At 49.4% G+C, this 27,031-nt stretch overlaps 1 protein-coding gene across 6 annotated transcripts in view; it reads right to left on the reverse strand.

Annotated features, from left to right (window-relative positions):
- DPF3 (double PHD fingers 3) overlaps window positions 1-27,031 on the reverse strand; it is a 288,441-nt gene that overhangs the window by 125,106 nt on the left and 136,304 nt on the right. For all 6 annotated transcript variants that reach the window (XM_012181974.4, XM_060418247.1, XM_060418248.1 and 3 more), the window contains exons 3-4: window positions 24,887-24,994; window positions 6,335-6,462 (exon numbers count right to left, since the gene is read on the reverse strand). In XM_012181974.4, coding sequence (XP_012037364.1) covers window positions 6,335-6,462; window positions 24,887-24,994 — 236 coding nt within the window. The remainder of the gene's footprint in view (window positions 1-6,334; window positions 6,463-24,886; window positions 24,995-27,031) is intronic.

A 27,031-nucleotide genomic window follows, 5' to 3' on the forward strand; every position in this document is an offset into this window, starting at 1 on the left:
TCCTCTGTCCTCCCCTTCTCCTCCTGCCTTCCATCTTTCCCAGCATTGGGGTCTTTTCCAAAGCTTACTTTAAGGTAATTTTCCTTTTGTTCCTCAAGGGCCACCTCAAAGATATGAAAATACATCTCTCCTTTCCCTGGCATTCTGAAATTCTGCCTAGTCTGATGAAAACAAGTAACTTCCTATCCGTCTGACCAGAATTTGACATGAACGTGTTATTCCTCGTCTCCCGTTGTTATGTTCTTTTAAGAGAAATGGGTTGTCATTACAGCACTTGTAGTACAGCTTTGATTTAATTCTCTCTCTCCAACAGCCCCGCAAGTCATACTGTAGCAGAGAAGCCAACTTCCATTCTGCAGGTAAACAAACTGAGGCTGAAAACAGTTTCAACCGCTCAAGATTAGGTAGCAGAATCCACAACCAAAGCAAGGTCAGGTTCATCAGCTCAGTGTTTCCATTTCTCTCCTAGTTCTTGTGTCTGAGAATTCCAAGGCATATCTTAGAGGACCTGAGCACCTCGCTCACTTGGTGGGAGGCAAGAAAATGGAAACCTGTACCTCCAGGTTTAAGGGAGGGATAAGAGACTATGGCAGAGGACCAGCCTCCCCTCCCCCAGGGTAGAAGTGGGATAAGGGGAAGGGGAGCCCATGGATTCCATGTCAGGGGTCCTAGGAGCTTCTTTGTAAGCTGATCGTGTGACCCTGGGAGAGTCATCATTGATTCATGCCTCAGTTTCTCCGGTTACAAAATAGGAACTCATTCATTCCGTCAATCAACAAACATTTATCCAGGGCTGACTACATGGTAGGAGCTGTCCTAGATCAGCCACAGCGTGGCTACAGACTGGCCCCAGTGGACTCTCCAGCCCAATGCAGGGAAAACAGATTCAAACAGCATACGTATGTATAATCACAACTGCTATGAAAATAGCGGCAAACAAGTTCAAGGCGCTGTGAAAGGCTGTTAGAAAGAAACTTTACCTTATCTGAGGTCAGGTAGGGCTCACCTGGGGAAGTGAACAAAGGGTGTTGAGATGTAAAGGATGAACAGGGACTAACCTTGGGAACAAGGACCGAGGGGAGAAGAGGAGGGAAAGTATTCCAGGCAGAGACCTCAGCACAAGCAGACGCCCAGAAGCAGGGAGGTGAGCACAGCCTGTCCAGGGAGCGCGAGGAGGCCAGTGTGACCAGCGCTCAGCGTCTGGGGGAGAGACTGGCCAAAGATGATGCTGGAAAGGTGGGCGGCACCAAGTTATACAGGACACCAGCATCCAGCCATCCTGTGGTGATGGTGTGACAATCACACAAGCCATGAGAAGGCTTAGAAGGAGCACGCACGGTACTGATTTCTAGTATCACCATCACTGTTCAGGTGGCCTCCTGGGCCATGCCCTTGGCTTGCCCTCAAAGCAGGAAGCCCAGGAGTGAGTTTCCAGTGACCTTCTCCCACTGCCTTCTTGTCAGAGCGTTCCATTCCCATCACTGCTGTGATCAGGATATTGCTAATTACCCAAATTCTCCCAAAGAACTCAAAGCAGATATAGTAAATCCTTCTCTGGCTTCTCTACCAGGTTCATATGGGAAACCATCAGCTGATAGCACTGAGGCTCTCTGAGCCAACCTTAGACACCTATAGAGAAGCAGCAGCAGCAGCTGGACACAGCCTCTGACCCGCAGCTAGGGAATGCTGGTCGTGGCCCAGCGCAAGCAGCCCAGCCTCTCTGCGCCTTGGCTTCCTGAACCATCAGGGGGAAGACCGGTGGGACAGTGACAAGTCAGGCGCTCTGCAGCCTGCAGTGAAAAGATGTGGCATAAATACAAGGTATGCTCTTGCTGTTTGTAGAGCCACCTTGCAAACTTTCTGGGTGTTGAAGTCATTTAATCATGGTAAGTTCCGAGTGTCTTGACTTTAAAGGTCATTGCCTCTGGCATCTCAGTGCAATTCTGACTCCATTCGAATTTGTTTTATTATGAAGGTATTTATTACCCACCATATAGACTCTGGGTTAGAAGGCAAAAGCTGGGGAAGGCAGTTGCACTTGTCCCCAGACACACTGCATAGTCTCAATGTCTGGGAGGAAACCGACTTCTCCCTCCCTCTTCCCATCGGCCTCCCTGCATCTCTAGAACCTCTGGTCTGAGCTTCAGGCCTCACAAGTGACAGTGGCGTTTCCCGTGCTTTTGCGTTTCCTGCAACGTGGCCCGACACCAGAAGCCTCTTTACACAGCACAGGAGGAGCCAGGAGCTCCTCACAAACAGAACTCGTATTCAGAGCTCAAGAAGCAGAGTTAGCATCCTGTACCAGGAGAGGAGGGCAGCTGTGTCCAGCTAGGGATGCAGCTCACCCCCTATGACATACCTGCGTTCCCTGGCCAATGGTATTACTTGGAAAACAAACACATTTTCAAATAACTTTTCTCCCTGAGACTCTAAACAATCTTTACAGTGATGATAACGATCATTTGTGATTGTGCTTTTTTGGCTTTTTTGAAAAAAGGAGGAATTTTTTTTTTTTTAGCATTTCAGAGGAATTCTTCTTTAAAGACTCCGGTATCACTGGTTGGAACAGTGCAAAATTCTCCTAGCTGATTTCCCTCCTTCCACTGCAGGCCCTGCATCCAGTCTCCTTTCCACACAGCAGCCAGACAGGTCTTCAGGAAACACAAATTCACTGCCCTGGTTAAAACCCCTCGAACAGATTGCTTTTTCATGTCCCATGAAATCACGAGTCTCTTCCAGGTCTGGCCCTGCCCACCTCTCCAGCCCCATCCTGGGCCCTTCCCTCCCTGGCACCCTCCTCCAGCTGCACCAGCCTCTGTTCCTTCAATGCAATGAGCGCAGATCTATCATGAGAACTTCAAGAGCACCATTCCTCCACCCAGAAAGCCCCTCCGCAAGTCCCTCGCTTTGCTGACACCTTCTCCTCCCACAGGACTGGGGGATATAGACCTTGTCTGCCTTAGGACACCACCTAGAATCTGTCCCTCCTTCAGACGGAGCCTTGGCGCTCTGTTCTTTTCATGCACTTTTCCTGAAAGGCAGCTGTTTGACTCGTTTACTTGCTTTCCATCTATACGTCACACTAGAATACAAGCATGAGAGGTGGGGACAGGTCTCTCCTTGGTTTCCCTGTTTGCCCAGAACCCAGCACAATGCCTGCTCAGGAGGCCCTCAATAAATTTTGGTGGAATGAAGGAATGAAAGGAAAATGAACAAAACGGTTCCTTTGCCATATGCATACTTTATTTTAATAACCAAAGTCAATAAAAACAGGGTCACTCATCTGGCTTTTGGTCCTGGTTTTGGCTTCTAGCACAGCGGATGGCAGCCCCATGCTCTGCACACAGTAGGCTTCCAGTTTACATCAGGGATGAGGGCGATGGCGATGATTCGACAATGACAACCTGCACACTGGCCTGATGCTGCCCGAGAAGGACTCAAACGCATCTCCAGCTCAAAAAGGATAGGGCTGCCTATCACTGGAGCATCAAGACTTCTGGGCAATGGTTCTGTCCCTCTCACTGACTTGGTCAAATTACACTAACTGCGCAAAAATACTCTTAACCGGCATTACAGATGGGACAGACGGTGACTTCAAAGACCTAAAAGTCCAAAAAATGAGGTATAATACATGAAGAGTAAAAAAAGCAGAAGAAGAAAAAGAAAATACTAGGTGCTCTAAATGCCAGGGGTAAAAAGAGAACTAGGGGGTGGGTGTGATCAAGAAAGGCTTCACGGGGAAGGTGTTATTGGGGCCGAGCCTAATAGATTGGAGGAATTTGTACACGTGGCGATGGAAGAAAAGGCTCGCCAGATAAAGGGCACAGCATGACCAGAGGCACGGAGGGAAGAAGGCTGGAGACCAGAGGGAGTAAAGGAATCGTGGGAAATAAGCCTGAAAACTAGGTTAGGAGCCGAGAGAGGAGGCCCAAGAAGATCACACTCATCATTTTGCATTTATTTAGCAGGAAACAAAAGTGTGTTAGGCAGAGTTTTTTAAACAAAGGTGTGGTACAAGCAGAGGTGCGTTTGGGGATGAAAGGTCAGCTATCAAAGCAAGACATGGAGAGGGGATGGACAGGGGATGGCAACTCACAGGGATCTGTTCACTCCGCATCCACGCAATGAGTATTTATTGTGCGTCTACTGCAGTCCATGGGGCCGCAGAGTCAGACACGACTGAGCGACTGAACTGAACGGAACTGAACTACTATGTGCCAGACACTGTTTAGGCTCTGAGATACAAAAGAGGTGCAAACAAGACAGACAAGCGATTTCTGCCCTCGAAGAGTTTACATTCTGTTGGAAACAAAAACAGAAAACAAACAATAGGATAATAAATGAGTAAATTGTAAGTTACGTTCGAGGATAAAACCTATGGGGGAAAAGAAAAGGAAAGCAGAGTAAGAGAATGGGGACTGCTGGGGGGTGGGGAGGACACAGGATGTGGTATTACATTCAGCGGTCAGGGAAACTTCACAGAGCAGAAGAGACAGGGGCTGAACTTGAAGAAGGTGAGGGTGAGAGCCGAGCAGACGTCTGGGGAGAGGACTTTGCAGGCAGAGGAAGCAGCCGGAACACGGCCAGAGGTGCAGCGTGCCTGGCGTAAGAGTGGGTAGCAAAAGATCGGGGTGCCTGGAGCCCAGTGAGCCTGCACGAGGAAGCAGCAAGTCAGAGGGAGGGGAGAGGACACGACTTTTACTCGGGAGAACAGGGGCCAGTACAGGGCTCTGCACCCAGGGAAGGCCCCCGTCAGTCATCAGCAGGGGCTACTCAGAAACCAACAGCAACAGTTCAGATGGGAGATGCGAGAGCCCGGACCAGGGTAGCAACAGGACATATGGGGAGAAGAGCTACATTCTGGATGAACGCATACTGGGTGTGGGAGAAAGACAAGTGTCGAAGATGACTCCAAGGTGTGTCAGACAAATAAGGGTTTGCATCAGTAAGGATCTTTAGTAGGGCTGTAACTCTGAGAAGCCATCCTGTGACGACCAAACAGAAGAGATTCCGCCATCCAGTATTCTTGCCTGGAGAATTCAATGGACAGAGGAGCCTGGTGGTTAATTGCTCAGGCTCTAGATAGAACAGAGCCTGTTCTCTTTTGGGGCTTCCCAGGTGGCGCTAGTGGTAAAGAACCTGTCTGCCAATGCAGAAGGCTTAAGACTCGGATTTGATCCCTGAGGCTGGGAGATCCCCTGGAGAAGGAAATGGCAATTCACTCCAGTATTGTTGCCTGGAGAATCCCATGGACAGAGGAGCCTGGCAGGCCACAGTCCATGGAGGTCTGCAAAGAGTCGGACACAACTGAAGCGACTTAGCCCATATTTATCTGAAAGCAGGAATGGCAGAGGAGGCCATGTTCATGAACTCATTCAATGCCTTTATTGTGACCTGACTCTGCTGGCCTCATGCAAGGCCCCAAGGGTACAATGGTGAACATGAAGGCCCCGCCCCCAGCTGAACAGAATCCGCATGCTGGCGGTCCTTACGAAGCAAACCAAACATGTAACTGTAGTCATTTAATTACCATGCTAATAAATTTATACATAAATATTAAATTGAATGCAAAATGAATAATAAAGATGTAATTTTATAGCCATATACATGTACAACATAAAATATAAAATTTTAATGCAAAGTATAAATGTGATTTAATTTTAATAATCTCGTTATGCTTAATTATTAAAAACTGGTATTTCATATTTGTATTAGTTAATATTATTACAATTTGCTGTGCCAACAATGGAGACTCAAGAAACATAAAGAAGAAACAGATCGCACCATTATAAGGCTGCCTGGTGACCCTGCCTGGTGACAGCCGTAGCCAGGCCATGCACAGAGGGTGGTGGACACATAGGGACAGGAGCCACCAACCCCACCTGGCAGGGGGTGGGGTGACTTCTAAACTGGCCTTGAAGGAGGAGTGGCGGGGCTGGGGCAGGACAAGGCGGCCAGTGAACTAAAGCGGAGGAGGATGGGGCATGAGGCAGGGGTTGGGGGAGATCTCCCTGGGAGGCTGGCTGCCGTCCACCTAAGCTTTCTGCTGCTGGCACCCTGCCAGGGTGAGGACTCAGTCATTCTTGCTCACTACTGCGTCCCCAGGGCCTAGCACAGTGCCTGGCACACACAGGCTCCCAAATTCCATTTTGAGTGGATGAACGGGGAGACAGAGGCCAGCTTCCCAGCAATGGTGCCTCGGGGCAGTGGAGATGCCGTCCTGGCCCTGGAGAGGAGGCCCCAACTTAGGACTGCAGTTCTGGAGGCAGGGCGGTGATGCTCGGGGTCACCACCTCTCCCCCTCACCCCTGCTACCCCACAAGCACAGAAATACCTGTATTTCCTGGATGTTCTCCTCCTCCCTGGCGTCCACCTTCTTCTCCACCCCCTCACCACGGAGCAAGGCTTCCAGGGTGGTGCTTTCTGAGGTGAATCCATCCTTCTTCAGGGGCAGCTCCACTTCTGAAAACCAGAAAAGGAGCGTCAGCCCACTCAGGACAGGAGGGACAGGAGGGGGGCAAGCAGGAACTGCAGCATCTGAGGACTTGAGACGGCCTGCATGCTCTCCTCCTGGTCGAACACAAACACTCGGGTTGGGTCCAGCTTTTCCGTCTCCAGTTCCCAGTCTCCTAGCCAGAGCCCAGCCCTGCCTGCTCCCTCAGAGACAGCGGAGGCTGGGTAGGAGAGGCGCCTGATGGACACAGGGTCAGATGGGCAGGGTCTCTGCTCTGCTTCCGCCACTCTCCGACCCTGTGACTTTGGGCAAGGCACTCAAGGACCACCACCCCAGCCCTTGTTTGCACGCCTACAAAGTGAGGGTAACAATGCCCAGCCCCTCCACCAGGCCACTTTGTGGAGCATAAATGTGTTCCTTCACATTGAAGCACTTTGAAAACTCTAAAGCGGTGCACCAGTGTTGGCCTCAAGTCTTATTATCCTCTCCCTCCACGCCAACTCTCATCTGTCAACTCCATGACCTCCCCGCGGCCATGCTGGCTGCCCAGCTCCAGTCTGCTCCATGAAAAACTATTTCAACCTCAGAGAGGCTGTTCTAATCAACTCACCGGGGAAGTAAAGGCCTCTGAAGCCCAGGGAAGAAGCAGAATGAAAGAGCGGATGCCTAACAGGCCCCCAGTCGGCAGCCAGGAGCTGCAGTGCCCGCACGTCGGGCCGTGTGTTCTGAAGACATCCGAGTTGGATTGGCTTCCTGGGGCTGGAGGTCATGGGGCACCTAAGCAGGGGCAACCAGAGCCAGCCCTGCCCATGGGAGAAACCAGAGAGAGACACTGAACCCCCTTTCTCGAGAAGTCCTCCCATCTCCTACCCAGAGGATGGGTGATTTGGTCAGTTTTGTTGTTGTTGTTGTTGTTGTTGTTGTTGTTGTTTCATTAAAAACAGAAACCTCAGGAGCAGGTGATCACACTCAGATTAACTACAAAATATCCCTCCAACCTTCTCTCTGGACCCTGTACCTCATACCCCCAGACCCTGCAATTAGATGCATGGTCCCAAGCCTCTATCAGGAAAGATGGTGCAAGACCACAAGGGTGAGGTGCCCCAGCAAATAGTCAAGGGAACGAATGGTCCATCTGTATGGAGTCCAGTGTGGGGACTATTTACAGAAGAGCAGACAGGAATGAGGGGACAAGGAATGGGGAAGCACCCAGGGGAGTTAACAGTAGGGAGTTATGAGCATTATGTTCCTGGAGGGACAGAGAGAGCATGTTTGCAAGACCTGGAGAGAGCCTGGGCAAGCTCTCGTGTAGGAGTTCTGTGAGCCTGTGGGCCAGAGAGCCTAGGCACACACGCCCAGCTGCTCTCTCCTTCCCTCGTCTTCCTGCTCCATCCTCCCATTAGCCAACCTCAACCGGAAGCCAGAGGTCAAGGGAACCTCACTGATAAAGCCACTGAGGTCAGCTTCCAGGGGCACAGGGCAGTGCAAAGAAGGACAAAAGGCAGATCTGGGGGAGCAAATGGAAACAGCCAGCACAACCAAGCCATGTTCCACTGGGCTTTATATGGGTGTGCTCAGTCACTCAGCCATGTCCAACTCTCTGTAACCCCGCTGGCCTGTAGCCCGCCAGGCTCCTCTGTCCATGGGGATTCTCCAAGCAAGAATACTGGAGTGGGTTGCCATGCCCTCCTCCAGGAGATCTGCCCAACCCAGGGATGGAACCCAGGTCTCCCAAACTGCAGGCAGATTCTTTACCATCTGAGCCACCAGGGAAGCCCTTGGGCTTTATTCCCCCTCAAATGAAACCCAGCTACCCCTTCTGTCTCCTCCACTAGAACCAGAGGCAGGCTGACCAGCCCACAAGGAAGGGTGCTCAGGCAGCCCATCAAAACTGAAGAAACTCACACGCACGTGTGATCAGACCCCAGGAGATGATGATGAGAAGGAGAAACAGTATCTAACATTCTTGAAAGGTAAGGTCTTTGGGATTTTTCTTACCAAACAAAGGCAAGCAGAGGGTTCACTTCTATCAAGAAGTGCTGCCGCCAGGCCAACCACCCCTGAAACTCATTCACCCGTCTATTCATTCTGCAAATATTTACTGAGCACCTGCTATGTGACAACCACTGTGCTAGAACCAGGTACACAGGAGATGAGCCAAATAATGACCAACCCAGCTTTTACATGGTTTACAATCTAAAAGGACAGACATTAAGTGCTAAGTGCAGTGAAGTGAAGTGAAGTAGCTTAGTCGTGTCCGACTCTTTGCGACCCCATGGACTGTAGCCTACCAGGCTCCGCAGTCCATGGGATTTTCCAGGCAAGAATACTGGAGTGGGTTGCCATTTCCTTCTCCAGGGGATCTTTCTGACCCAGGGTTCGAACCCAGGTCTCCTGCATTGCAGGCAGATGCATTACCATCTGAGCTACCGGGAAAGTACAAAATAAATATGCAAAGTGTCATGAATGCTATGGAGGAAAACAGCAGGGTGAAATGTGAAGGAAGAATATGGTGCTGGGGGGCTTGGGGGGGTGGGGTATCTACTTAAGATCAAGGCTTCAGGGAAGGACTGTGTGATGAAGTTACATCTCAGTGTCAGAAAAATAGCCAACCGTCTGCCTCGATGAGTTCAAAGTGTGCAGCTCTAGAGCCTGCTCCAATGACACATTAGTCTTTCTCCCAAGTCAGGAAAGGCTTCCAAATGTCTAATCTCAAACAATTAAAATGTGTTGCCTCATGCCCTGTCCTCAGCCAAAAGAGAACAGCTGTTCACCATCCTTCAAACTTATAAGAATCATATATATATTTATATATATATGAAGTTCATATTTTAGTATCCCCCTCAGCCTTCTCAACACTAAATAAATTTATTTCCAGAACTGCACAGTATTTTACAGCTAAGAAGGCCTTACAGATCATCTGCTTTAATTATCTCATTTTATAAACGAGTCACCCGAGGCTCAGAAAAGTTAAGTAACTTCACCGGGAGCCACTCAGCAGAACAAGAATGCAGCCAAAGGGTCTTTCCTAGACGCAGTAAAGATGGTGACGAGGGCCCCACTCGTTGTGTTAGTAGTAGTTTTCAGGCTCAACCCCAACGAGCACTGATGTGTTTATGTACATGCAGAATGCCTGCTGGTGGGGGTTTTGTCGCTAAGTTGTGTCCGACACTTGCGACCCCATGGACTGTAGCCTACCAGGCTCCTCTGTCCGTGGGATTCTCCAGGCAACAATACTGGAGTGGGTCGCCATTTCCTTCTCCAGGGGATCTTCCTGACCCAGGGATTGAACCCAGGGCTCCTGCATTGCAGGCAGACTCTTTACTGACTGAACTACAAGGGAAGATTAAAAACACGATCTACATGTGGCAGAATGCCTGGTAGGTAGTAAACACTCAAACTGTGTCAGCTGTTACTGTCATGTATCACTTAATCCTCACCACCACCCAAGAGGTGAGTACAGCTATCATCCCATTTCAAGATGAGGGTGCTGCGGCTTAGGGAGACTTAGAACTTGCCCAGTATCAGAAGGCTGGTCAGGGGCAAAATCCTGCCGTAACCCCAGTCTGCCTCAGAACCCATTCACCTAATTGCTAGTCTGTATGAACTTCACCTTGCCTCGATCTGGTCCTTCCATGAAAAGTCTTTTTCCAAACCTTTGTGCATTTCACTGCATTCCTAGACCCTCTCCACAGTTTTCATATTTCAAGATAAAAGGCAGACCTTTGCTGAGGCTGAGGGCAGGTCTGTGTCAAGGTCTTTGACTGTGTTCTATGTGAACATCTCTATGGGGTGTTCACTCAGCACAACAGTACTGAACTCACAGAATTTTCCATCGCTGGGAAACTTTCTCTTCCTCCTCCCCCTGCTCCTTCTTCCTCCCCTGCTAACTATTCCTCCATCCTGCTTTCTGATCATTCCATCCACCCACTTGGCCCTGTGGTCCTGGCCCTCTGAGATGGGTGCAAGGTCAGAAGCAAGAGGGAGAAGAGAAGCAAAATGGGAAGAGTTGAATGGGCTCTCCTACATTTGCAGAGCTAGAAGCAGCCCCTCCCCCGCACAGCATCCAGAGTCCAATCACTTCATGGGAAATATGGGCCCCAGAAAGACATAGAGACCTTCCCAGGGTCACAGAGAAATTTTCCAAAGTATTCAATCGGCTCATGGATGTTCTGCTTTCAGAAACCCCTGAAGTCAATCCCTGGCCTTGCCATGTTTTAGCCAAAGGACCACAGGCTGGTTACTTCAACCTCTAAGTCTCTGTTTCCTTATATGTTAAATGGGAATTATCATAGTATCTATTTCATAGTGTTAGCATGAGAATTAAATGTGGTAATATACCCCATAAAGAAACTCTGAAAAGATCCCCACAAAAACTAGTGTGTGAAACAGCAGGGAAAAGAGGCTATCAATTTTTTTCTTCACCCTTTTCCTATTTAAAGCTTAAGATTCAAAATTCGATCATATATGTAAAGAGCCCAGGGTGTGCTAAGTGTCTTACAAATGCTATATGTTATTATCACTGAAGTTTGAATGATTCTGACTTAATGGCATAGCAACACTGTCAAACAGAAATATATTGCAAGCCATTCATGTAATTTTAAATTTTCTAGTAGCCACATTTATAAAAGCAAAGAGCAACAGGTACAATTAGTCTTAACATACAATTTGTCTAACCCAGTATATCCAAAACATTATCACTTCAACATGTAATCCGTATTTTTAAATTAGCATGATATTTTACATTATTTCATTCACATTAAATCTTGAAAATCTAGTGTACATTTTACAGTTTCAGCACAACTCAATACAGATTAGCCACATTTCAAGTGTCCCACGGCCACACGTGACTGGTGGTTACCCTATGAAACACTACAGGTTTATAGCATTAAAAGCAACATTTGCTAAAATTTTGTTTCTCAAAACTGGGAGGACATTTTAAATACAGTTGTTAGCATTGTCTACCTGATACCCGTCTGAGAGCCATTCCCGAACAGCATTCTAGCTGACCCCTGGCAAACCCTGGTTTCAAAGCACTATGGGTAAACCCCACAAGGTCAGAGTGACAGGCTAGACAGTGCCCTCTCCATAAGGCAGCAGAGGGTACACTCCCTGCCTCTGGATTACAGGAGGTCCCAGCATGAAGGCAAAATAAAGTAACAGGTCCAAGCTCTTGCACAATGCACGTCCTAGACACACTCCCTACAGAGCCTGTAGGGACGTCATTGATTCAGTTTTATTTTGATATGGCTCATCTGGATATAGGGTTTAATAATTTTTTAAAAGCATATTCATTTTGATCCTCACGCAAATTTGGGGACCACATAACCTGACAGGAACCATCAAACACTTAACATTAAAAGGAAATGGTCTAAAACACACACACATAATTCATCTTTAAATTAGCCTGATTTTATACACATGGATATAAACCCACGGATCGTTACTCTCTCCAGAGCGGCAGCAGCTGTCACCCAAGCCAGCCGCCTCCCCGGGCCCCCATACGCAGCTTTGCCTCCACTTCTAATTGGGAACAGAGATACTCCTTGGGTGACTTCCAGCACGATCCATCACACCAGAGACAGCTTCTGTGCAAACCGAAGCAAATCGGTTTCCAAATAAGAAAAAACCTCTTAGACAAACAAGGATTGAAGCATAGGAGTCTTTTTAAAAAAGAAAAAGGAAAGCACAAATAAAAGCAAAACAAAACAAAAAATCACCAGTGAAGAGCAGTGACTTCTTTCCAGGGCTGTGGACGGGGCAGCCATCCTCTCGGGTAAAGATCAAAGTCCAGACTTGACATAGGTGCCCCAAGCCTGCCACCCAACGCACCAAATGCAAGGCTTCCACTGGGTTGTTGGAGCCACTGAGCTCATTAACGGGATGCAGGCAAGACGAACCCGAAAGTGCAACATGGGAGCGCGGTGAGTAATTAAATCCCAGGTCATTTAAAAATGCAAACGCTTGGATGTCACGGACTCATGGAGCCTCTGACTCCTCATGCGTTTTTTTTTTTGTTTTGTTTTTTTTCTGGCTTGGGATGGAGGACTGGGAACCTACAAATCATATATGGGTTATAATAAAATATGCCATATATAAAACAGATTAAGACACTTCTTCTTTGGGGAAATATACAAAGAGGGGAGCTGTCTATTAGCTGTCGAGTTTGCAAGAGATACCATCTTTGGGGAGGCTGTGCTCTGCCGACAGACAGGCTGCCCCAAGGGAAATCGTGGTGAAACACCCCGACAAGCCACATCCATCCGTCCATCCATCACAGGCTCTCTCTGACGCAGGAGCCTGGAGATAGACCCATGGTGCAAAGGAAGGAGAAATCCCACAGACAATGGCAGACAGTCCTCCTGCTACATCATGAGTGCTCAGATTTTTTTTTTTTTCCCCACCTGACTCTAGTTTTCTTTAAAAAATACAAATATGCAGTCTTCTATTCTGGTTGCTTATTATTTTGAGGAAGTTCATCACATTTCCTTGGATTTATACAAGGAGTGCTTAAGAATCATTATTTCATTTATGCCCACCAGACTCTCAGGCTCACGGGGAAGGAGGAGGAGGGGATTGCTATCACTCACCCCACAGGGGAGGAGACTGGAGGGGACTGAAGCCCTGATTTCCTGAGATGGTGGCGGGCCCCTGGAATCCATCTGCTCATTCCTTAGGGGTGCCATTTTCTTGGCTGCGTTTGACTCCCTGCTTTGTGATTCATAAAGCTCAAAATAGATGAGGTTCACAATGAGGACCCATCACCCAGGCTGCACGCTGCAGGTCCTTGTTACCACTTGTTTTCGAAGCCCAGGATATCCTCACCACAGGAGGACTGATCATGCCCCTCAGAAGGCCTGTGGTCCCCACCCTCTGCTCTGCCAACCCCCTTACCCCTTGCCAACACACAAGGTTGAGCCCCTGGAAGCAGCACCCAGAGGTTGGCACCACAGATAAGCAATCTCCCACCTCTGAGACACAGGAAAACACCCACACTGTTGGAGGAAGCTCACTACTCTGCTGGTTAGCAGACCAACCAAGCTGATAGAACTTAGCGGCAAGGTGAGGGAGGGGAAGGACAGCGGGACTGGATGGAGTGATGAAATGGTTCAAGGGAATACCGATCACCGGAAAGTGCAGGAAGCTGGGGTGAAATCTCAGGTCTCGTACCCTGCACAGCACACTTGGCCTTGTTCTCCTCGTCTGCAGAACAAAGTCCACTTCCCAGTGTGGTTATGGGGCCAGATGAGATCATGGACATAGAGTGTTTGGACAGGGAGAAGCTCGGTTCATGAAAGCCTCTTTTTCACCTCCTAGAGTCTCCCTCTCCTTGCACTCCTAAGCAAAACTCCTCCCCTTCTAATACACTCAGACCATCAGATGTGGTGAGACACAGCCCCCCCAACATGGACATGGGCCCAGGGGGAATGGAAGCAAAGAAGCCAAGTATGGAGCAGAGGACAGAGGAGGCCGAGGGTGGGACTCGCCGGGGATGCATCCAGAAGATTTGGAGATCATAGCAGAACTACATGGACGAGCTCGTGCTCTACTCTTTCACTTGACAAGTAATTACTGAGCATTTACTGTGTACCAGGCTCTGTTCTAGGTGCTGAGGACACAGCTATGAACAAGAGACAGAAATTCTTGCCCTCGTAGAAGTTATATTCTAGTGGCATCGAAACAAGACAGAAAATAAACAAGCAAGACCCATAGAATGGCAGATAGCAATCATCGTTTTGGAGATAAACAAAGAGGGGGTGGGGGGGCCAGCGATAGGGGAATCTGGAACATCAGGAGTGATGGGAGGGTGGATCCACATTTAAACGTGGTCTGGAAAGCACTAACCTGAAGGAGCAGGGAGGGGGCCATACTGCTTATCGCGAAAGGATGTTCTAGGCAAAGGAGCTAGCACAAAAAGGCTCTGAAGCTGGGGTCTGTCTGCCCAGAGCACAGTGAGCCAGGGGGAGAGCAAGAGCCCAGTTCAGAGAGTGCTGGGGCCTTGAAGGGCTGTGTAGGCCTCTGCAAGAATGCTTACTCCCTTGGACTGCAAGGGGATCAAACCAATCAATCCTAAAGGAAATCAACCCTGAATATTCACTGGAAGGACTGACGCTGAAGTGCCAGTACTTTGGCCACCTGATGCGAAGAGCCGACTCATTGGAAAAGACTCTGATGCTAGGAAAGATTGAGGGCAGGAAGAGAAGGGGACGACAGAGGATGAGACGGTTGGATGACATCACTGAGTCAATGGACATGAGTTTGAGCAACTCCAGGAGAGAGTGAAAGACAGGGAAGCCTGGCGTGCTGCAGTCCATGGCATCACAAAGAGTCAGACAGGACTGAGCAACTGAACAACAACAGCTTCTGAAGACACGGGCAGTTTCAAGCTAAGGGTGACAATACGATGTATATATCTCAATCGGATCATTCTGAAATTAACTGAAGGTGAAAGTGAGGGGACCACCAATGAGCCAGTGCTTAGGAAAGGGCCCCGTCCTCATGATGCCTACGTCTTGGTGGCTAGATACATCCAGAGGGCAGTCCCCTGGCCCCTGAGCAGGGAACATCCCCACACAGTGAATCAGGATAGAGCCCAGGTGTGGAGAATGGGTGCCCAGTGCCAAGGGACAAAGGAATGAAGCTACACCAGGGCAAGTTCACAGAGGAGTGGTTCTTAGAGAAGGCAGATCGGCCTAGCCCAAGGGCAGGAGAAAAGACCCAGCAGGCAGGCCCAGCCTAGCACCATGGGATGACAGGTGTTTGTGAAACAGAGAGGAAGCCTTCCAAGTTTATCTCTGCGCTCCCCACAGCAGATGCCAGAGGACCGAGTCCTGGGACACAGGGGTGAACTTGGGCAAGCTGTGGTTCTGGGAAAGGCAGATCCCATAGCCAGATGCCAGGTCTTCTCAGGACAGAAGGTGCTAGCTTTGGGCTTTTAAAGACTGTAAGGCAGAATGTGTTCCCATTCTGGCCACATGGCATACACTCTGCCAGCTGGGTGGTGAGCTGCCTGCAGTGAGCACACACTGGGGATAGGAACAGCATCAGCTGAGGTCCCCTCAGCCCACCCAGCAGTGCTACGTGGGGGTGGCATCAGCGGTGCCTCTTCACATCTGCCAAGCCCTCCAGCCCCACGTTCCAGCGGGACTCTCAGAAAAATCCCAGCAAACAAGCAGAGCAGCTGCCACAATACACATTTCACAGATGGAGAATCAAGGCCAGGGTGGTTAGGTGACAGCTCAAAATCACACAGCCAGGGGTGGAAGGGTCAGGACTTGAACCCAGGTCTTGTGATTCCTTTTGGACGCCTTTTCTCCTGCAGAGCACAGTTGTTCGACATACTGAAGGCCCCTCTGTGAGCTCAAACCAAAGACAGGAAAGATGGTAAAGCCAGGACAGAACCCCCCCCCAAGACTGGCCTGGGCAGTGGATGGGAAGGCCAGGTTAGCTCCAAAGGCTCCCCTTTGCCTGCTCAAGCTCCCTCCTCTGTGCAAGGGCCACAGTGAGAACTAAGCCACATTCTTCAAGCTCGAGATCAGAGACCAGGAGGCCCTTTTCTTTCCTTCATCCTTTTCATAAATCTTTGCTGTCCACCTACTATGTGCCAAGTCGGGTACAGGGTGTTGGGGATATAGTTGAAGTACTGCATGGGCCTCTGAACTCAAACTGTGCACCTTCCAGGAGGGAGAGATACAAGTGCACAGGCCCTGGTATAACAGGGCGACAGTCTCACAAGCTATGTTCTAAACGTGGCTCCGCCAAGCCCAGCTGCAAAATCCAGTCGTGCAGTCCCTGCAGCCACAATGCACACAGCCCGGCCGACTCCCAGCGGCTGCCCAATTCCTGGACCAGCCCCGGCTCCCATAGCCCTACAGGACAGTGCCAGAATCCCAGGCCCCTTCCCCCAGACCCGGCGCCTGTCCCCAGACTACCAGGAGGGCACGAAGCCGGGGGTGGAGGGGCCTGCCCACCTCTCTCCGGCTCACGAGGCCAACAAGAGCTGAAGAAGCTGCTGTTGCCGGCCTCCAGAATGGATGGCTGCAGCTCTTGACACTGCAGGAAAGAGATAAATGACTGGTCATTTCCCCCGATGCACTTGAAGGCATCCATTCTCTCGGCCGTACCACGCTCAGGCAACCCCCCGCGCGGGGACAGATAAGCACTGACAGATGGGGTGGGGAGCCCAGCGTCCTTCCCCGCCACCCCCCCGCGGAAGGACACAGCCGGACTCCTCTGCAGACCGGCAGAAGGTCACGTTGTCCGTTGGCTCACACCTGGCTGGGGGCTCTACGGGTCCCTTCCCCTGCGTGCCCCCATCTCGCACACCACACCCCCCCACCCTCCACCGGCTCATCCCTGCGAGGAGGAGAGACGGAAGCGGGGGTGGGGTGGGGGGCCAGAGGGAGCCAGCTGACAGGCTCATCAATCTCAGGCTACATGCTTGGCACATCGGCGTTCCGTAAGTTGTTCTGGGGCTGGGAGGGTGCCGGAGGAGTCGGAGGGACTGTCTCGAGGAGAAGAGAAATCGAGCCGAACATCAGAGAGCAAATGGTGGAAGAAGCCGGGAGACTATTAAAATGTGGGCCATGTACAAAAGCAGTAGGGAACTAATTAAGATGCAGGATTTTCAAAAGCTGGGGAAGTTGGCCGCGGCCCGCTCCCATCTGTAGAGTTCTGGCAGTTCGGTGCGGCAGGGACAGCACCCTAGGCAGGCGAAGTAGGCCGCTCCATCACTGCCCCCGCAGGCCAGACTCGGGCCTGGACTGCCTCCTTAGGAGGCACCCCCCCCCCCCCAAGGGTCCCTGAGACTTGCTTGGTGGCCGGCTATGGCACACTCTACTTTGGGCCTTACCTTCAACTACCATCCCCCAAGGGTTTCTGCCCAACCATTCATGTTCCCTCAATAACATGTGGGGGAGGTGGTGATTATCCTGGTCAATCATGCCCAGTCATTGAACAGCAGCCAAAAAAAAAAAAAAACCCAAGAGAAAGAACCAGAACCCTGTTCCTGGCTGCCTTCCTTCCCATCACCCTTGGAATCTGAAAGAGATATGCTGGTCCCCAAGGGTCCTGGAGCAGAAGGAGACTGGCAAGGCCTCAGGTACATTCCAGGAGCCCTACTGAGACCCCAGGATGGATGTGCGTGTTGAGTCCTGGAGCAACATGCTGCCAGTTCCAACAGGTTCCCCCACAGGTTCCTTTCCTTGGCTTCACCACAGACGCCCCTTGGGAAATTCACTGCCTAATTCCATGCCACAGTGTCCCAACCTCTAAAACAAAGCCTGTCCTACCACAAGGACCTAAAGGTCTGGAACGAGAAGATGCTAAACTGATCTAAGCAAACTATCTGAGCATTTAACCCAGAAGGACACAAGCTTGCTCCCAGCCCTTTTTCCTTATTCAAAAAAAAAAAAAAAAAAAAGGTGAAGTTAAAGGCTCTTTCTCAATCAGCTGGCTTTCGCCCAACATCTGCCCCACTCTTCAGGGCCTTCTGATGGATATTTACTATCCACCATTCTCTCTTGCCAGCTCGGCTTCCCCTTCACAAAGACAGAGCTCCATTCCTGGGGGCAATGGTCCAGGGAAGGCCCCTCCCCGGCACCAGGCCCCTGCCCATCTTCACATTGCCTGAACTGTGATGGCTGCACCATGAAACACCTTGCATTTGCCCCTGCAGCCAAATGCAAGATGCAGAGAACACTGAACTCCATTGTCAGTCAGCAGAGAGAAATAATGCTGTGTGTGTTGTCCTTCAGACGCCCAGGCAAGTAGGAGGTTGCAAGATGTTTATTCAAGGCTGATTGGAGGGATGATGCTAGGCGTGAGAAACACATAGGTCCAGGGACGCTGAGAATGCTTTCAAATTCCAAAGAGTTCGCCCCAGCTCTCAGCCTCATTCCACCCCCACACAGACACATTTTTATTTTCAGCAAGTAGTAAAGAAACATGGGCAGGATGGCATATTCACAGTGAGGGAGATGGGATGAGGACAGCAGGCCTGGGGAGTACTCCATCCGCGTATAATTTAGCCCAAGAACAAATGACTTCACAGCAGCCACTGTCGGCTCCCCACTCCCCACCCTGCGATGTCACAGATGAGCTTTGGGCTGTGTAGGGCTGAACCAGAAGTGGATGGTTCTGCAACCCTGGCTGAGATCTGCTCCGAAGTCCCTCAAATTTCCTGAGTGGATCCCTCGCCCCTTACCCTGACCTGGTTTCCTGACAAAACTCTCAGCTCTGAAGACCTGGGGTCAAAGACAACTCTAAGCCACATTCCACCCTGGCCTTTTTTCTTTTTTTGCTGAAAGCTGCCCACCACTGGCTGGACTCAGGCAGGATCACAAAGGAAGACAGAAGGGACAAACTGGGTGCTGGCCTGACAAATTGCTTGTGGCAGCCCCTTATCATGCATGGAAAGGTCTGAGATAGAAGGAAACTCATGCTTTGAGACAATTCCACTCCAGGCCAATGCCCCATCTCTCACAAATCAGGGGAACTCTTTGTCTCTCTCTCCCCAGAGGACTCGACAGGCTGATGGTGGAGCCCAAGGGAGGCTCCAAGAATTGTAGACATAGCTGCATCCCTAGAGCCTGTCAAGCGGAACTCAGGAGAACCCACACCAGGAGGCTGGGAGAGAAGACAGAGGAGAGGATGGGCAGCCATGGGGACTGGGTGGCGGAAGGGTGCCAAGGGTGGTTGGGTCACTCATTTGTTTTTTTCCCAACATAAACTCAGTCTTCCAGTTTCCATAAATTTAAAGAGATTCAGCCCAGGATAGACAAATTGATTATCAATTTTCAGCCACGTTTGCCCAAAGAGGACTATACATAATGTTGGGCAATTTGCTTTTTTCTTTCCACTAAACAATACAGCTTGGATGTCTTTCCATTTTTTTTTTCCTACTCATTCCTTTAAAGGACAAAATACTATCCTATTTTATGAATGTATTCTATGTTTAACTAGTCCCCTGCCAAAAGACCTGCTGGTTGCTTCTATTCTCTGTTTGCTGCTGTTGTTACAAACAATGCCACGATGGACAACCTTACCCACTGGGAGTCCATATTTATAGGATAAAATTTTCTAGCCACAGAATTTGTAGGTCAAAGGGCAGGTGATTTTTAAATACTGACAGGCACTGTGCATGAACCTTCAAACAGGTTAGACCCAGCTCCACTTCCATGTATAAAAGAGAGCAGATCCCTAGCTCCTCATCTGTTCCCTTCAACTGCCCCGCATTCCCATGGAGGTCTGCCTCCATCCACCCAGTTGACTGCCTCCACCTACTAGAAATTTGCAGCAAATTCCCCAGGAACTCTGTTCAGTGGTTCTACCCTGAGTCACACTCGAAAGTACGGACCAAAAAAAACCCAGCTCTCTTTGAGACCAAATTAAACGGAATAAAAATAAGAAAGAGTCATTTTGAAATATTGTCCAAGTCGATTCTGTGCTTTGGGAGGACATTCCCCCCCATAAAAGGGGAGAGGTCCTCCCAGCCAAGGACTGTGCATTTTATAAATGATAATGGCAGAGCCACTCAGAGGTGGCGTGTGTTACCTACGCAGAGACACCTGCCAAGGGGACAGAAGGGAGCTGAGATCCAGAATGTGCCTCGTAACCCACCAGAAGTGGCATCATTTATAAATGTCTGCCCAGCCAGGGGATCTTTTTCTACTTTTACACAAAGGTGCCATACAGGTGAGCTGAGGCTCTGGGTGAAGGACCTTTTCTGAAATGTTGGCTTGTGTGAAAAATTCAAAGCCAAACATGTGAAGCCTCCAGGAAGAGGGTGGTACGTTTTTTTTTTGGTCATGCTGCTTCATGTTCTCTGGATAGGCCCTGATGCTTTGAGGTTCAAGCCTGAGGCTCCTTATCACTGAGTCTCAGATGCTCCCCTGGCATCTTTACTCACAACCTATAGCCGCAGGCTGGTGAGGTGGTACACATCCTGAGAGCCAGGCCTGGCCCAGGGGTACACACTCAGAACAGGATACAGAAATGACTGACATTTGGCCCAAGGTTTTGGGAGTTTCGTTTTGGTTTTTAGTACGCTTAAGAGTAGGTCTGATTACCCAGAGAGGGAACAAATTCACATGAGATGGATCTCTTCTCATTTGCAAAGTTGTTGATTCCAGCCCTGGATTGTTTATTCTCAACACTTAGGTGCAGGTGTGGAGGAGCCATTCTGCCTTGGGCAGGCCTGACTTGCCTGGGGTCTTCTGCCACCGGAGGATATGATTACACCTCTGAGGGCCCATCCTCAACCAGGCTGGTGCTCATCCTTGCAGAGAGGGTCCTCCCCCAGGACCCTGGCAGTCTCTGAGGCTGGGCCTTCACCAGAGGAGCAGCCACCTCGGCATCTACTCCAAGCATGAGGACCGAGCCCAAGGAAACCTCTCAAAGATCACAGATACAGACATGGTACTACAGGACACCGCCTTAGGGGCCTTCCTTTTCCTTCCCCTAGACCCAAGGATGGGGCAAGTCCAAAGTCAACTGTGACCCCAGCTGCTCTACGTTCAGCTTCCTGGAGACCCACGTGCCCGAGTACATGTCTGTAGCCAGAAGGACCAGACACTGGTAACATAGCTTCTTGCCTCAGTCCCACCAACAATGAGACTCTAAGTCCTCAGATACATGAGCAGCACAGTAGATGCTCCTTGGCTTTGCCAGAAACCTGACTCCCCTGACTTGCAAAACGGGCTTATGACACTTTCACCTCTCCCTCCTCTCTCTCCCTCCCGGGCCTATGGTTAAGGACCAAAGGAAGAGGCAAATGAGAAATGAAGATGCGTTGTATGTGTGGGTGCTGTTGCTCAGTTGTGTCCGACTCTTTGCAACCCAATGAACTTTAACCCACCAGGCTTCTCTGTCCATGGAATCCTCCAGGCAAGGATTGCCATGGAGTGGGTTGCCATTTCCTTCTCCAGGGGATCTTCCTGACCCAGGGATCAAACCCAGGTCTCCTGTACTGGCAGGCAGATTCTTTACCATCTGAGCCACCAGTGTGTTGTTCAGATACTGGCTATAATGATGACTCAACCAGAGTGCTCCATCCGCAGGTGGCTCTGATGGGTGGAGGGAACATAAACCCAGTCAGCTAATCAGTCCTTCCAGGGATTTCCCCAACACAGATATTGAAGGAGACTGCCTTTCTGCCAGCTGTGCTAAGTGCTGAGTCTGGGCTGCTAGTGGCCACCTTGCGTCCCCCATGGGGAGAAGACAGTGTTAGAGATGGAAGGAGACACACAGAGCCCCCACTACAACATCTGAGCCCCTGGATGCAGCTGTGCCTGAAGCCCAAATCCACTCTGGGATTCACTGTTACGTCAACCACTTCCCTTTTTTTGCTTAGGCAGATTCAACTTGAATGTCTGGTATTTATGACTGAAGAAATTTCAACTATCTCTTGGATGCATTTTAATAATCAATATATTAGTTTTCTAATCATAAAATAAAGTTTTCAAGGGAAAAATCTTGATAACTTTTAAGTTAGTACAACTATCATGAGGAGGCAGGAGCAGCAGTGAACAGAGAAATCAAGCAACCTGGGGTCTCGGCCGGTTCCCATGGGAATTACTGCGTAAGCCTGAGCAAATCTCCCAGCTTGTCTGAAGGTGAAAGTCACTCAGTCATGTCCAGCTCTTTGCGGCCTCATGGACTATACAGTCCATTGTATTCTCCAGGGCAGAATACTGGAGTGGGTTGCCTTTCCCTTCTCTAGGGGAGCACCCCAACCCAGGCATCGAACCCAGGTCTCCCGTATTGCAGGTGGATTCTTTACCAGCTGAGCCACAAGGGAAGCCCAAGAATACTGGAGTGTCTGGACCTCAATAAAACAAAGAATTGGAGTTAACGATGTCTGAAATGTTTACAGTGCTAAACATTTTGATAATCCAATTAGTCTGATATAAAGTAGTCTTAATAAAGGTTTTTTAAATAAATATTAAGAATAAAGACTTTAAAAAAGAATAAAGACAATAATTTAAAATTGATGTCAAGCATTTATAATAAAATCCTTTAACAAGTTACATATGAGATGCCCTTGGAGTTGGTGATGGACAGGGAGGCCTGGCATGCTGCCAAGGGGTTGCAAAGTGACTGAGTGACTGAACTGAATTGAACTGGTTAAATAAGTTGTAGTGCATTCATATAATGGAATATCGTGTGATTGTGGAAAAGAAGAAGTTCTTTACATATTGACGTGGCCAGTGCCTGAGGCACATTTTTAAGGAAAAGGGCAAAATGCAAGGTGGTTGTGCTGCATGAAAAGGGGAAGGGAAAGTCATACAGATGTAATTCCTGTGTGTGCATAACCTGTCTCTTGAAGAATCCCCGAAGACTGGTACCATTGATGCCTCTTTGAAGCCTGGGTCTTATTTTTCACTATAAAACATATCCTTTTATATCTTTGGGATGTGACTGCATTACCTACTCAGTTTTTTTTTTAATTTTTAATTGAAAGGGTAAGAAATGGCAAATACTATTACATATTGCTTGTTTGATCCTCATGAGGAAGCTGCAAGGCTGGCTAGGAATCCCAAGTACCACTGTGCTATTTACAGATGCAGAAATACACCCAGAGGGTTCACATACTCCAACACAGAGACGCATCCAACCAGCGACAGACATCCGAAGAGTCCCCTCACTCAAGTCTACACAGTCGACAGGCATGGGTTCACCCTTTCACTATAGCACCTACTGCAAAGCTCTGATTGGGGTGAAATTAAAATGGGTCCAGGTAAGGCTCAAGTCAGGGATTACCTCATCACTTATCAGACCACTTTCAGATCTGGAACAAGAGAGGAGGGAGCCAGCACCTCCAAAATAAATTGTTTGTATTGATAATTGTTTAATAAAGACATGTAGATGGTGTGGAGTCATGCCATCCTGACTTGTGATCCAGCCACCTGTAAATCTTCAAACTTCAACATGTGTTCTGGGGATGCAGTCCTTGGGACTGGATAAAATGCAAATGCTAACTCAGGAGGTCTGGGGTGAGGTCCAAAAGCTCCCAAGTGATGCCTATCCTGATGGTCAAGACCACAGTTGGAGTGTAATTCTAGAACCATACCAGCAGTATGGCAGTCAAGCACTGAATACAGCAAGCTTACAATGAAATGTGTTAAAAGCTTAAGATACACACTGGAATTAAATAACTATACCAAATAAAGAAAAAAACCTCATTCATAATTTTTGTCCTGATAATATGCTGAAATAATATTATTAAGTTAAACAAAATCTATTGTTAAAAATTACTGCCACCAGTTTTCTTTTTCTTTTTTTTTAATGTGGCTACTAGAAAATGTAAAAAGATGCATGTGACTCATAATCCTGCTCCAGGAGACTTGCTTCTCCTATAACCTGCATCTCAGGGAGTTTGGGACCACCTCAGTCATCACCCTGGAGTGTCTGCAAGGGTCTGTAAATGAGGCAAGGCCATTTGAGAACTTGGATGGACCACCTATCCCTAACAAATAAAACTTTTGCACAAGTGAAATCTGGGTTAGAGTGAGCAGCTGAAGCATGCTTATCAATGGAACTGTAAGAAAGCATCCGAACAACTGGTTTAGCAGAGATTTTGCAAGAAAAAAAACGCAGCCTCGGGAGCGAGTGTGGAAAGGCAGGTAGTATTGCTGGACAGCCACCCCTGCCAGGTCTGTGCTGTTTGGGGACAGTGGAAGGAGGCAAGTCAGCTCTGCCTTCATTCCACTTAACAGCACTGTCGCCACCATTCTTGAGTCCCATCCAGCTCCGGCATCCCCCAAAGCAGAGGTTCCCTTAAAGCTAAGGAGCCAGGGCCATCACTTGGCCTTGCTGCAGCCCACAAGGTCTGAAGAGAGCCATCTGTTCGGAAGTGTAATAACAGACCAGTAAAGAAACTAACCAACTCTTTCTGCAGGGCCACAAAGCCATCAGCGTCACCTGGAAGCAAATCCTGAACTCAAACTTTTATTTCTATGTCCAAGATGGGTTCAGTTTTTAGTGACTGGCCCTTCCCGTGTAAGAAGCTCCATTAGTTCATCCCCAGTGAGGGGGGAGAAGGTACCCAGGGCACCATTCTCCTTAGATCACAGTCTGGGACTAGGCTTCTTTACTTGAAACCCCGGGAAGCTATCACCCAGCCCCAGATAGCTGAAACTCCTTCAGCTCTGCTGCAAAGTCATTCATCCTGGGCCTGTTCCCGCCCTGCACCTGCTTGCTTTCCTCTCCTGAGGTAGCAAGAGAAAGACGAAAGGAAGGGGAAGGCCTGAGACCCACCCCCTAGAGGGTGAGAAGTTTGGGGGTGTTGGGTGGGGGACAGGTGAATGTGTTTATTCCTGAAAGAGCTGTGTGGGCACACGCACTCTCTCCGCAGAGCAACCTCGTCCTTGGCCAGCCCAGCACTCCCCACCTCTCCTGTCCCGGCACAGCCAAGCTCCACCGAGCACTCACCAGGTTTTATTTCCAGCAGCCGCAGTTTCGGATCCTCAGGCGGGTGCAATCGTCTCTTCTTACGCCAGCAGCGGGCAGGGTATGTGTACAGCTGGCCTGGGGCAAGGCCTGTGGACAGAGACAACATAAAGGTTAAAGGCTCCAGGCTAGATGGGGCCTTGGAAACCACCCTGCGTGACCTTCTCAATTACAGTGAGAATGAGGCCCAGAGAAGTGAAGGGGCGTGACAAGGTAAATGGTGGAACCCAGGCAAAATCTAGACCCCTGAGCCCAGGACCCTGGGGCTCTGACTGCTCCACATTGCTGTCTCAGTAGGCACATGCCAAAAGTGAGCCATGATTGTTACCAAAATCAGTTCTGCTCTCTTAGCCTAGGGAGAAGATTAGCAAGACCTCAAACCACAGGAGGGACTTTTCCAGATTTATCCCCATCACGGTGTTTCCAAGGCCGTGTATGTCCAGCTACTGCCCATCAACTGCCCCTCTGCCCAGGCCAAGCAAGTGCCCTTCAGGCTGGAGCAGCAGGCGTCATTTTGTCTACCTGCGGACAGCCTGGATGGGGAAACATCTCAAGGAAACAGAGTCAGGCTGCCAGATCTCCTACCCGCTGGCTTCTTCCACCCACTGACAGCTGCTGGCAGCTCGCCTAAGCCGAAGGGAGTCCCTGGCAACCTGCTACAGAATATAAGCCTCTCCCGGGAGCAGGCTCCACGCCTGCACAGCCAGCATATCTGTACATCCCTGTCTGAAGTGAAGTGAAAGTCACTCAGTCGTGTCTGACTCTTTGCGACCCCCTGGACTATACAGTCCATGGAATTCTGCAGGCCAGAATACTGGAGCATTTCCCTTCTCCAGGGGATCTTCCCAATCCCCTGGGATCGAACCCAGGTCTCCCGCATTGCAGGAGGATTCTTTACCAGCTGAGCCACAAGGGAAGCCCACATCCCTGCCGGGGCTTTACCAAAAAGAAACAAGCCAGAGTCCTGTGCTGGGCTTATGGATCACATGGTCTCCCAACAGGAACCTCCACTTGGATTTGGCCTTTGACACGAAAGTACCACACCTGCGTTGTGTATCAGGCCAAGCACCCCATGAGGAGCCTTCCTGCTCATCAGCCAACACTTTTGGGGCTCATGTGGCACAAAGTGTGGCATCCAGAGGCCTTGGAAGAACGTGGACTTCCCACACTAGACCCTGGTCTGTTCCCAGAGAAGAGGGCAGGGAGTGGAGGCTGAGGACAGAGGAAGAGGGCTGAAGACTGGTTAGGTGATCTGCAGATTCAAAAGCCTGGCCGATGCACCCCCAAATAAACCAGCAAATCAACTGACCCACCCCCACCATTAGAGAGAAAAGCCTGACATCAGAATCCCCAGAACTGGAACCGCGGCTGACACAGAGGAGAATCAAATAAAACATTTGCTGAGTGAGTGAGGGAAAGAATATGTTCCAGTTCATTTTCATGGAGGTCACAACTCCATCTTCTGTAGATGAGCATGGCACGTGACAACTGTCAGAGACAGGCAGCCCCCTCATAAAAGGGGCCCTTCCTAGACCTCAGACCATGGGTGCAAAACATCAGGACCCTTTTCCCATCTTCTGTCTTCCATTTTGGGGCTTTTAAAGTTAAGAGAGGGCCTTCCCTGGCAGTCCAGTGGTTAAGATTTCACCTTCCAATGGCAGGGCTTGTGGGTTCAATCCCTGGTCAGGGAGCTAAGATTTCACATGCCTCTAAGTCAAAAATCCAAAACATGAAACAAATTGTATGGTAACAAAGTCAATGAAGATTTTTTAAATGGTCCACATCAAAAAGTCTTTTAAAAATTAAAAATGATAAAAGCTAAGAGAAAAACTGTCTTCGTTTTTGCATTTTTTAAAGAAAAATCTATAAAAGTTTCACTGTTATACCTCCATTCATTCATTTTTCATTTGTGTTATCATCTCTACCCATACACTGGTTTGGGTCCAGAGCAGAGGCGACTACTCCAGCATTAAAGGAGAAAAAATTTTGCTTTGTTTGAAAAGTGAATGAATTTATGATTCCTATAAATGGGTACATTGAGTTGGAGTCCCTTCCAGATGTTTTGGCCACTGCTGGGGCGGGTGTTCCCCAGGATCCCAGAGAAGGCCAAGTATAAGGGCTGGCCTG

The sequence above is a fragment of the Ovis aries genome, chromosome 7 (genome assembly GCF_016772045.2).
Source record: "Ovis aries strain OAR_USU_Benz2616 breed Rambouillet chromosome 7, ARS-UI_Ramb_v3.0, whole genome shotgun sequence".
Lineage (NCBI taxonomy): Eukaryota > Metazoa > Chordata > Mammalia > Artiodactyla > Bovidae > Ovis > Ovis aries.